General features: G+C 42.0%; 1 protein-coding gene across 1 annotated transcript; it reads right to left on the bottom strand.

Annotated features, from left to right (window-relative positions):
• Nucleotides 1–2,059: 2,059 nt before the first annotated feature.
• LOC306781683 (galanin receptor type 1-like) lies at nucleotides 2,060–11,747 on the bottom strand (the record flags this gene model as incomplete). Its single annotated transcript, XM_079274655.1, has 3 exons — nucleotides 2,060–2,380; nucleotides 10,928–10,993; nucleotides 11,085–11,747. 3 exons carry the CDS (start codon nucleotides 11,745–11,747, stop codon nucleotides 2,060–2,062), a joined length of 1,050 nt encoding a protein of 349 aa, XP_079130781.1.
• Nucleotides 11,748–12,801: the final 1,054 nt, after the last annotated feature.

Genomic DNA, 12,801 nt, shown 5'->3' with positions numbered 1-12,801 from the left:
ATCTGAAGTGTTTTGCTGAAAAGATGTGCTTTTGTTCCTGTGCTCTTTACATGGGTATCGTGAACGAAACTCTATTTGTGTTCCACATGTTTATCGTCTGCCACAGAAATGTCATTACCTCTTGTTGCCTCACCACAGGCTGAAAGTCCACCATGAACTAAAAATACTGTATGATCTAGGGCTGAGTTATGGGTCTCATATTGTTTAGTTTTAATGATCTTGTTGTATTGAGGTGAAGCTGCTGTGTGGAGGCTTGGCACATCGCATACATATCGGATAATAACTTCAGAATTATTCTTTTCCACAGGATCTCCTGTTACATCGGGGGGGGGGGGGGATTAGAAAGATGGCTACTAGAAATGGTGCAAAACAAGCATCAAGCTTTATATGACCAACAGCCCGCACAGCACAACACAACATGAAAACTGTATCCCTGTGAGGCATACGTGAATATCAGCTCGAGTGTTCATAATATTAACAAGCAAAGTTAAAATGCAGGCTTTAATCATCATGGGTTCAATGGCAATGGTCGTTTTTTTTTTGTTATCTACAGTGTCAACCTTTTGTCATATATATACATATGTGTGTGTGTAATCTGGGCTGGGTTCTGCAAATTTGCTATAATTGAGGAGGCACTTGCAAAAGCTGTTTTTCCACGATGTCAAAACGCCTTCAGGGCCTTTTTCCCGTGGTGGAGAATGGGTTTCTATGGTAACAATCAGCGGTACCTGCTGACCAGTGCCACCCACTCACATGGAAAACATGGCTCATGTGTTGTGGTCTCTGAGAAGGGGACAGAGATCCTATAGAAACCACGGTAACCGGCTATAATATACAACACTGAGGACATCGTCGGCCCTTTTTTGTTTGCCCAAGGAAACAGTGAAGAGCCTGACCAACGACTTAGCAGAAGCACCGAGCCCTGGCCTTGCCACCCATCTATGCTAAAGGTCTGCAGTGCGTTGAGAAGTTGAAAAGTGTTTTTTTATGTTACATTCATCAGAATTTTCCCAAGTAAAATGTCCTTGTAGCGGTTGAATTTCTCCAAAAGGGCAAACTGCTGAAGTGAGGGCAGATGAGATGAGTAAGATCTGAGTGTATCTTTGCTGTAGTCCCGTTTACACGCCCTCCAACTCTGAAGTGAACAACGGTGTAATTTAATTTACAACATTAAATTGTCTGAATTTACAACATGTACATTTACGACAATTTTGGAGTCACCAGAAGCCGCATTTCCACTGTTTCTAAAGAGGCTATAGCTGCCTCCAGCACCCCCCCCCCCCCCGCATCAAGCTATCCGAACTAACATGTCCCAAACCAGTTTCTCCACTGAACGCACATCCAACCATCTAGTTCCTCATCAAAAAGCAAACAGGTTGGACCCTTGAAGCGTCAAAGTAACAGAGCGTTACTGGGACTAGTTGGTGTCATCGTTGCTGAATTTAACAATTTGAATCCCTTGCTTGTTCCTAAAAAAGAAAGTAATCACAATTCTGTAAAATGTTACTAACACTGCTCTTCAGACAGAGAAGATGCATTCAAACAACACGTTTACTTCAGCAGGTGATTATGCTGTCACTCAATAATAGTCTTGAAAAAAAACTCTACCAACTGAGATTTTTAATACTTTCCGAGTCTGAAAGTACAATGACCTCATATTTCTTTTTTTATGTATCGGCTTGTAAATATATGGTGATGTGACATATGTCTACAATCAATGTGAGTTTAAGAGAGAGGATCATTTTCCTGAGTTTCACACTCAACAGGGTTTTTTTTATCATGAAAGAAGGAAACAGAGACCGATCACAGAGTGAATAATCACGCCCTGAAGCCTCAGTGGCTTTGTCTCCTCCCCTCGGGTCCAGGTGTAATGAACAGCGCTCATGTGGAACAGCATGGCTGCAGCAACAGCCACGCAACCATACTTACCTACAAGAAAACAACCACAAACACACACACACACTCACGTCTGAGGGCTCTGTCCCCATGACTTTACACTGCGTTTCAGCGGGACAGTCGCCACACTTCATTTCCATGTCACAGTCCACACCTTCGTCAGTCAGACGTTGGTGCAGTTAGTCGACGGCGGCGTCTCCGCCTTGCTGCGGATCTCCTTCACGTCGTTGAGCACGGAGTCCCTGGCGCAGATCTGGCATTTGAACACCTGCTTGTAAGCCTTCCTGAAGTTCTCTGACAGGAAGGCGTAGATGACCGGGTTGACAGACGAGTTGCTGTACGCCAGGCAGTGGGCGGCCACCCGTAACACGAAGGAGGCCTGGTTCAGCGGGAAGGTCCCGAACTCCACCCACAGGTGTACGACGTGATGAGGGAGCCAAGAGAGACAGAACACCACCACCACCACCAAGACAGTTTGAGCAGTCTGGGAGCCACACATTGGGAACAGAGAGAGGAGTGGGAGAGGGATTTAGTCAGTGCCTGCAGGGACATCAGTGAGAATATCAATGCTGTACTCAGGTTTAATACAAATCACAGTCAGGATAAGGGAATAAAGTGCGCTTTTCTTCTGTGGCTGCTTGAGTCTTTATTCTCATTCCATCGTGTGCTGCTATACACCAAAATGTTGCCGTATATCATCTGCCGACTACAAATTTCACCTGTGGTTGGTGATATCATTTTTCTGTTACTTTCACTGAATGACTCTGTGATTACTATCTTTTAATACACAGTGAACTTCCTGGCCAAAGTGAGACTATAAGGTTGAAACTAACTTTAAACGGCAGATGAATACAAAAAAAGAAATACCGAAATTCACCTGCATCATCATCAACTACTCTGAGTTACTGGTATGTAGAGTATGTTTTAGCAAGAAGCCCAGTGCATGCAAATGTGTTAGCATAGTGCTGAGTCAATTGTATCATTAAAAAAGTTGGGCAACATGCCAGTCCCAAAATATTTCCTTGAAGCTACATTAATGTTTTTTTTTGGCATATTATCAGTGTTATCATGGCAAAAGTTTAAGCAGAAGTTGCCTATTTTTGGCTCTTAATAAGCTCCTAAATAATCCACTATGTTCACCAGCGAGTGACTAAGCTTGTTCATCGGCCATGTGGTGCAAGGTAATTATTGGATTATTATTATTGGAAGATGAGAATAAATTGCGGATTGAAAAACCAAAACAATGTGTAAAAAGATGCAAAAATGAATCATTTGTCATTTGATCCATTGTTAATATGAAAACATATAACATATGTAATCAACGATAAGTGCAGCTTTTAATTGATGAATATTATATGTATTTCCTTCTTAAACCAATTCTCATTCAGGGTCTTATGAAAAGCTTATGAAACAGTATTAATCGGACTAGCGCCACATGAATCACATTATCCTGTTGACATTTCACTCAGCAATCCTGTAGATGTTTACATCACCCTCATATCACATCACTTGCACAGTAAATACTATACATACACTCTAGAACACCTCATTCCAGTCTTGGACATGTCTCCAGAGCTACATATTAAAGGAGTTTTTCATTCATGAGGCTTGTTCGGCCGATAGGTTTAACACTGACTTGTATGTAATAAAATGTATTATATTCTTCCTGAATAATTAAAAGAAAACTCCATGAGGAGAAAACAATGTTTAAAGTGAATACGACAGAGATCTGCACAGACTGAGATCATTCTGCTCTGCTGCTCTAAACAGCAGGACGTGTTCTCTCTTGCAGTTACCACCTAACCTGTCAAGACCTAACCTTATACAAGACACAAAAATAAGATACAATTAAACGGGATGTACTGACGATGATAACCAGATATATAAAACTTGGAAACTTCATGTGACAATTAAGTGTCATTATAAAAACACAAATTACATGCTGTCATGCCCCTCCACTGCATTTAGAAGCAAATAAATAGAATAAATAAATTCAGAGGAGCCAGAAAGTAACTAGAAATGCTGCTTCCTCTATAGTTCTGTTCAAGGAAAGTTAGAAATGACAAATAAAACACGATACAATGTGTCCAATCTAGCCATTTGAGCATGTTAACTATCAGAAATCCCATGGTTTTGGTTTGATTTAAGTGTGAAGTGACACACTGAGCAGGGAAAGCTACAGAGTCATAAAGAATCATAAACACAGCATAGCACAACAATCAGACGTGAATAAATGCATTCATACATCCTGACATTTGACTGATACAGTATTGCTACAGTCTTTAGCTGAACGATGCTGAATTGTTGCTGCCGTATTTGAAGCTGCCGTAGTAACCAGACTCTACGATGACCAACGGAATCTAACTTTTTTCAATTGTCCCACTGCATTTCCCTTTGAGTAGCACAGAACAACATTCATTCACACAGTGCCCAATGCTCCATATGCCATATGAATTCTGGGTAACACTCGTTTCATTAGGGGCCCCTAGGGCACGGCCCCACTAGAGGGCGCTGTTGTACAGAATAAGTTATAGGCCTTTCTACATTTCAGACACAATAATGGCAAACTTTTTACTTCATCGAATTTTTCCTCATAGTCTGAATGAAATCTCTACTCTAGCAAAATATTTATTTGTAGTGTGTGAATGTTTAAATGTGCACGTTCAACGTGAACTTTCAGATCGTGAGTGGGGCCTGATGGCCAGGAACCAATGGGAAGCATCCCATTGGTTTATTTTAATGGGTGTACGCGTATTGCTAGCTAAAGAGGAACTGATATTGTGCTTGCGTTAACATTACAACAGTAGTGATGACTCATGTGGAATATCTAACTGCAGTACGATTTAGCACATTACCCCAAGAGCAAAAATTGGAAATAAAACGTTTAGGACCACATCGACCCGATGGCTTGATCGTATCTCAAGAAGGACAAGATTTTAAAAAACAAAGCTCATTCAACCACGAGTGGTTGAAAAGGAAAACTTGGCTAACATGCTAGCAAATCCAAAAAAGCTCTGTTCTACTTTCCATGTCTTCTTTTCGGAGAGGAAACTGTCTGGAAAGCAAGTGGATTTAAAGACTTGAAACCTCTTTTAGGAAGGCTGGCAAAACACAAGAGTGTTCGTGCATCACACGTGGATAATGCCATCAAGTTGTGCTTACTGGGAAAAACGAACGTTGCCTCTCAGCTTGACGGTGCGTGCACATTAAACAACACAACCGCCAGACTGAAGAAAACAGGCATGTTCTTGGCAGAATTATAACCTTTACAAAACTTTGTGGAAAGTGTCGAAATTGCGTTGCATGGACGTGACGAGTCTGCCCGCTCATTAAACCCTGGCATTTTAAGATGCAAATTTAAGACTGTGAGCGAGGGAGACTCCAGGCAAAGGAACCATTACGATGCTCAACCCTATTTAAAGGGCACTTGGATGGCACGTACAATGGATGAGGTTGCTTAACAGCTGGCAGATGCACTTTTCATTGCTGTGCAGGCAGATGAGACCACGGATGTGTCGTGCAAGTCACAAATGGCCATAGTACTGCGCTATATGGTAAACAAAGGCAGTAACCGAGAGGTTTCGGGAATTTACTGAGGTGAAGGACAGAATGGCCGCTGACCTGTCAAATGCCATATTGGCATCTCTTGGATCCCTGAAACTAACTAACAAGCTCATAGCGCAAACATATGAGGGGGTGAAAAAAGGCAGAACAGTTAATGGTGTGTGGGAAGATCAAGGAGTGTTTGGACAACATTCGCCCACATGAGGGATATGATAAGGTGACCGTCAACGAGGCCTATGGTCTGTCCATTCAACTGCTGGACCCAAAGATCCAGCAGCTGTTGCAGTTTTTTTCTGAGCTCCTGGCAGAAGTGGATATTCTATACAATGTACTGCAAAAACAGGAAATTGATGAGGCTGGCATCAACCAGGCGATGGGCACCTTGAAGAAGAATGTAGGGCGTCTCAGGGAACGAGCCAATGTGATTGTGCGAGAAAGCGGAGCAAAAGGGAATAAGAGGAAAATCAACACATATGCAATCATGAAAAAAGGCTTGTGTCAAGTCAAGTGGAGGAGGGGCTCACTAAAAATTACCATTTGATTGCAGCAAAACCCAATTGCTTGCAAACTTTTCCCAAAGTTTGTCAAATGATTTCCAGAGGTTGAACTTGAATGCGCTGTTAAACTACGGCCAGTAACAAATAAGGCAAAACTGGAAACCCTCCACCAGCAAAGTGAACCGAGCAAAGGCAACGCCGCACTTTCTCCATTGAAGTCCATTCCATGAAAACAACTTCCAGGAGTTGGATTTTAATAGCACGGTCACTGAGACGTTTGCACACATGAAGGACCACCGCACCTCATTCCTCTTCAAGAAGTGAACGCCATTGGCGAGTCAAAAGTCTTGTTAAATGTTAAAGTATCGACTGCTGCATTGACTGAAATGTATTCGCAGTGCGCCGTTCACGGTCATGGGTAGGCCATTTGATGGTAAGAGATCTTTAACATTGTCCTTTGGTGGTCCTATATGTTGGTATGATAAAATATGTTGTCAGATCTTCACTGTGTGATTTTAAATGGCATTATTCTGATGGAATTTTGTCATCACTGCTGTTGGTGATATATTGGTGTCTCCCCCCCTCTCACTCGCACACAGTTTATTGGCTGTTTCAATGTTGATATAACTATGGTCTGTTTGGATTGCATCAATACATTTTCTTTTACGATTATTGTGTGGCCCCACCAATATTTTCATACCAGAATATCCAGAGGGTGTGATTTACGGACAGATAGTTTACTTGTTGCTACCAGTGAACACGGCCGACAGAGATCATTTTGATGACTTACGGCAAATGCAACTAGCAGCAATTAGCGGTTACTTTAGCAGCAAGTAAATCTGTCCATCACTCCATACATCACTTTACTACCATACTCCCTGTTGTCAAACTGACCTTATAACAGTGGAAGGCATCTTCAGTCTTAATGGTTCCTCTGTAGTTGAGTTCATGACACAATTGGTCTCATGAAATGAGAGTTTAATGTTTAAGCTAAATAAGTTATTTTAAGTTTGATAATCAGGCCTGCTATGGCATGTTTGGGACGGATTATGTTGTCTTGGTTAATGTCAAGTCAACACAATAAAGACGCCTCAAACAATGGCAACATTGCAATTAAAATTGACATAATTGGCCGAATGACAACAGTCACACATACCACATTCATAAAGACTCCTTATTGTCCATGATGGTGTCATGTCAGTCTTATCACCCCTTCAAATAAAGTGTTACCGAATTCTATCTCAGATTGTTCCAACAATTCACTAAATACATTACATATCTAGCAGGTGAAATATTCTGAGAAGTAATCTTTTATGTCCGCACTATTACGTCACATATAAGTGTAAAATGTCTTTGTGTGTCATTTTACACATCAGAATGACATACTGCATTCAGAAGGTTACTTTTCAGCAGAACTTCTTTGAAGGGTTGAAGAGGGGGTTTTTTTGTACCAAAAAGCACAAAACAATGTTAAAAGTGTGGAATAGAAAAGTAGACCCTCTGAATGTTACACAAAAGTGTGTTCTGCTGTAGTTGGTGAATGTGGGAACACTTCATGTTTGGAAATACAGGGTTATGTTAATTTTGTTTAGTCTTTGGCAACTGTTTTCAGTGAAAACGCTGATAAAACCCACTGTGCACTGCCTGCCTATCACCAAATAGCAGACAGACAAAGTCAAATTAGGGACTAGCTGGACGCCGGTGAACATAGTGGAGAGGATCTGTAGAGCCAGATATTTCCTCCAGGAGTTGATTGAGGGTAAAACAGAGAGTGGATGTTCGACTTCATTTCACCACATGGCCATGAACAGGATTTCGAATGAACGCTAATGTGTCTCTGTGTGCTGGATGTGTGAATGGGCAACTGCTGGCTAACAGGTTCTCATTAATAACTTCATTAAACGGTGCTGTATATAAATGCTGTGTTTACAGCTTGTTGTGCAGCCCCAAGTGGCCAAAAGCTTTTAATCAATAAAGACAATTAATGCAGTAGAATGAACAAAGAGGAAAGTCAATATGGGAAAAAAAAGCTTTCCAAAAGCTAACTGTGGGTTCAGTTGTAGCTCGAAGCTCTGCGTTGATAAGCAGTACGACAGTAACGACAACGCACATGTGCAGGCTGATGAAATGCTTCATGATCACCATTCAAATTCTCACAGGCGATAGGGTCAATATTGTGCAGAGATATCAGCCCCACCATGTTACGCAAGCACGCGTATGTGCACACACACACACACACACACACACACAGGCAAAGACACAGTATCCAGGGAGAGGTTCCCACAGAGCAGCAACTTAATAACCGTGCTTTGTTTATATTGCCTCCATCACATTCATATCTTCACCTCAACCCCCTGAGAGCCATCAGTTAGTCTAAAACAAACATCAGCATCAACACGGGATGACAGAACCAATAAAATGCATGCCTTTTAGCCTCTCCTCTCCACCCACTCTGTCTCCACTTGTGATCCTGTTCTGTTGAAAGATAGCCGCAACAAATCATTGATTAAAAGCTGTCAAGATGTATTTTTGACATTGATATATTAAGTTAACAGTGATCAATCGTATTGTGTGTCACACAGTTCAGTAATGTATTCAAGTGGTGAAAGTAAAAGCGGGACATCAGGACATCAGGACACAAGACGGGCTTTTGTCCTTCAAGGTGCAATGTGTAACGTCTCGCCACCTGCTTCTAAGAAATAGGGGGAAGCATTTCCCCTCTACTGCTGGGTCCATACAATCTAAATGTACTGTAGTCAGTTATACAATTTAAAGAAAAGACCACCAAATAACAACAGGGCATGGATAAGCAAAATTCCACAAAAGGTGAAAGGCAACGCATTTTTTGACATCACCACAGAGGCTTATGCTTACAGTTGAATTCTAGCTATAACAATCGTTACCTAACATCACTAAGGTTGCAGTTTGGGTAATTTAGCAAAGTCTTTCTTTTACAGATAGCACAAGAGATAGTTTTTGTTCCCGAACAAACAACGTTGACGTGACTTCCTGTCCCATCCTGAGTGGACGAACTCAGAACTCTGAACATTTCAAAAAAGCCACCAAACGAAATGATGCACTTCACTTCTGGGGCTCCTTCCTATTGGCTCCCCATACGTCAGGTGTTTAGTCGGACTCTCATGTGGGTTTGAGTTGCATTTCTGGGACATAAACGACGACTATCAAACTAACAATATTGCTAAATAAATGTTTTGTGTGTTGTTGAGTGACAGTTTAATCCAATTAGCACAGTACCACTCAGTACAGGATAACACTCGATGAGCATCTCGGTCAAAGACGAGCAGTCTGGTCTCTGAAGTTGTTTGGTCCTTAGCACTCCCTGTCTCAATGTACAGACGCTGTTAAACTATTTCAAGACGACTTGGCCATATATTCATTCTCCTAATTGTCCCTAACCATCTGGATACCTGACTGAGTCATCATTTAGAGGAAACTCCTAAACACACAGTGCTAATTGCTGGCTTTTTAACCCCTTGTTCTCTTTTTTTCTCCTTCACATAACACCCGACACACAATCCGCCTGAATCTACCGTCATTTTAAGTCGAGAAGTGATGTGTTGCAATGACAACACGCTATGTACCGGTGTTTTTTAGAGTGGAGGGAAGAAATTGAAAAGAGAAAGTTGAAAAAAACAGAATTGAGAAGCCATGCTGAGGCGATGTGATTCCTACGGAGGGTGTATGAGGAGTTTGTCTAGATTTATTTCACAGCAGCAGTGGGAGTAGCCTTGCTCTTCCCAGCTGTCACTGACAATATATTTCACGGGTCTAGTGGTGAGCTGCACAAAACTAATGATTCAACACTTTGAACAAATTCTTCCACCAAGGACAATGAGTTGTCCTTTATTTGTCTTTTATTTATTTGTGAAAACCCCCCCTTGCTTGTATGACATACCCGCTAATGCTTTACGCATAAAAGCAGCCTGCAAACCTGACAGTAACCTCATAACTAGTTTAGTTAACACTGTACTCTGATTCAGAACAGCCACCATTTTCCTTTGAGACGATAGTTTAGTTTCGGAGATGACTTTAAAGGTTCCCCGAATTCTTCACCAGCAATGTTCATTGTCTGGGACAACCCCTCTTATCCCCCTCTTCTCATTTGAGTGACAAGCCGCTCAGTCCTTAATATTTAATATGTGTGTGTGTGTGTGTGTGTAAGCAGTCCGTTCTGACGGCAGTTGTAGTTTTACACTTGCTATCCTACCAGGTTAAATTATGTATTATTTTGCTGAGTGTTTGTCACAAAGCTGTCAGTGTAACATTCCCCCTGCGTATTCTCCATCAGTATTCTATACAGTGGGATGAGTATGTGAAATTCCTGTTTTAAGCCTCAGTCAATAAAGCATGTATGTTGGGATGATGCTAATGAAAGTACATTCACATTCTCATCAATTCCTCCCCTCCCAGCGGCAGGCCAGCAGTCGGCACTCCTTGGTTTCATATAAGGCCATTATCAGACGGTGCTGCTGAACTGACCGGCTGTGAAAGACAACAGACAGACAGACAGACAATCAAGCGGGCAAGAGCATATAACTGTCTCTGAAGCTAGATGGCCGTGAATCCACCGGGTATAATGAAGTGTGCCATATGTGTGCTTTTCATCATACATCCTCGTTGGAAACGTTATCGTCATGGCAGATCATTGTTTAATTCTGAATTCAAGTGTTCAGGTGGTGACTTATTTGTAAAAATGGTTTTTTTTACTCGAATTCTTTTCCAGATGAATGTTAAAATTTTGACTTTTCAGAGTCATATTTAATTTTATTTTGTTTATTATTTTAAATCCAACATATTCTTAGTAAGTCAACAGGTAAATCATCCCATCTTTCTATCTATCTTCTCCAGTGTGTATTTAGTGTGTGTTTTTTTCCTGACTACAGTCGGACAAGTTTGCCAACATATGGCCAAACTCTCACCCCTCCAAAGGACAGCTTATTGATACGTACCTTTTTCTTTGATGCCTCTGACTTTTTGGACATATTTCTTAGTTTTTTGTGCAAGTGATTTAAAACCTGTAAGCAAGGAAATAGAGGTAAGATATGTGTTGGATTGCTCAAAAATGTTCACAGTCATTCCATGGTCCGTGCGAAAAGCTCTCCTTACCTTTGCGTAACAGAAGGAAATCAGCAGCAGAGGCAGGACATAACCAAACACAAACGTGCAAACCACATAGACTTTCTTCTGGTTTTGGGGCCACACTTCCCAGCAGAACGTGTGATTCTGTCCGCTGTGAAAAATGTTCTGGTAATACATGACTGGCGCAGCCATGGCCAGGGAGAGTATCCAAATCACCACCACCCCGATCAGGGCATGCCTCGCCACCCTTATAGAGGAGGATTTTCTGGAGTGCACAATGGCGATGTATCGGTCCACGGACATGGCCGACAGGGTGAAGATGCTCACCAGCATGGACACGGTGAAGAAGTAGTGGATGAATTTGCAAATGAAGGCGCCCAAGACCCACGTCGGCAACATGTAGACGGTGGACTGGAAAGGGATGCAGAAGAGCAGGTAAGACAGGTCTGCTATGCTCAGGTTGAGGATGAATATGTTGGTGGTGCTCCGTGGTTTCCCCGGTTTGCTCCGGGCCAGCACAGTGATCACCATGGAGTTGCCCAGCACCCCGAGCGAAAAGATGAGCCCGAAAACCAGCACCGTGATAAAATTATCCGTGCCGATCCCGAATAAAAGTTGCTGGTCCTCCTCGTGCGCTCTGCTGAGGTTCCACGGCTCCTCCAAGAACCACACAGACTCCGAGAAGTTCATGATTTATATTTCCCCCCCTCTTTAAATGAACTTAAAACGCTGCAAAAAAAGTCCTATGAGAGGTCTTCGCGCCGCTGCTGCTTCATGCCAGTTTTAAGAGCAAGGGTTTGTGATACGGTGCGTCTCCATGCGCTTTCTTGTTTCTTTTATCTCAAGGTTTCGCTAAATCCCCCAAATTATTCTTTCACCTCACATTCGTAATACATGTAAACGATCCTCTCTTCTTCTCTGTACGGCATGAATCTGTGTTGCCGCTGCGCGTCTTGGAGCTCGTCCTGGTGTGCACCTGATGCCTTCTGCGCACCGACCGCGCTTATCCACTCTGGAGCATATTTCTTTGCTGGAGGACTTTTTCTCCCCCCAAATTATAGCAGTGGCTGGACTGTGTCATTTGCGTCAGCACCCAGCATATCCTACCACCTCCCGAGAAATGCTGATGAGAAAAAAAGGAATCGTTTAGTTTCTGAAACCACTCATGTACAATTTGGATGGCAAAGGCCAATGTCATTTTCGAAGTCAGACTGGATTAGTTCTGACACATTATCCCTCGGTTGACAATGTTACTGTGATTATTCGACTGGATTGCCAAAATTGCTATGTAGCACCCAACTATCCCGTTAGACAGTATGATTGCCTTATTTGAGGTTCTTGTCTTTTGTCATGAAGGAGAAATATGCTTTCTAAAAAAAGAATACAATTAAATGACTATAATTACGTGTGTGCGTTTAGTAAAAAAGTGTATTGTATTTAAGCAGATTGTGATGTGCTTTCCCCAACTGCTAGATGGTCAGGTTAGACACCAAATATGAAATGAGATCTTTGGGGATTCTGAAATGAACAGAATGTGTCATCTTTTTGACCAAAAGCCATGTTGAACTCCCTCAGGATAAGCAGAATCCCCAGACAACCAAAGTGTCATTTCGAGGTCAGATTTTTTTGAAATATGTTCCAGTTTTTGATGACATTTCTGTTGTGCAAACTTTCGGTTTATTGTAAACTGTGATTGGAAAACCCTCTATTCCATGGTCCACTGATAACAGATTTAACTGTAGTA

The sequence above is a fragment of the Melanostigma gelatinosum genome (genome assembly GCF_949748355.1).
Source record: "Melanostigma gelatinosum genome assembly, chromosome: 9".
NCBI lineage: Eukaryota > Metazoa > Chordata > Actinopteri > Perciformes > Zoarcidae > Melanostigma > Melanostigma gelatinosum.
Note: the sequence above shows the minus strand (reverse complement) of the source record. Positions and strands in the feature narration are given on the sequence as shown.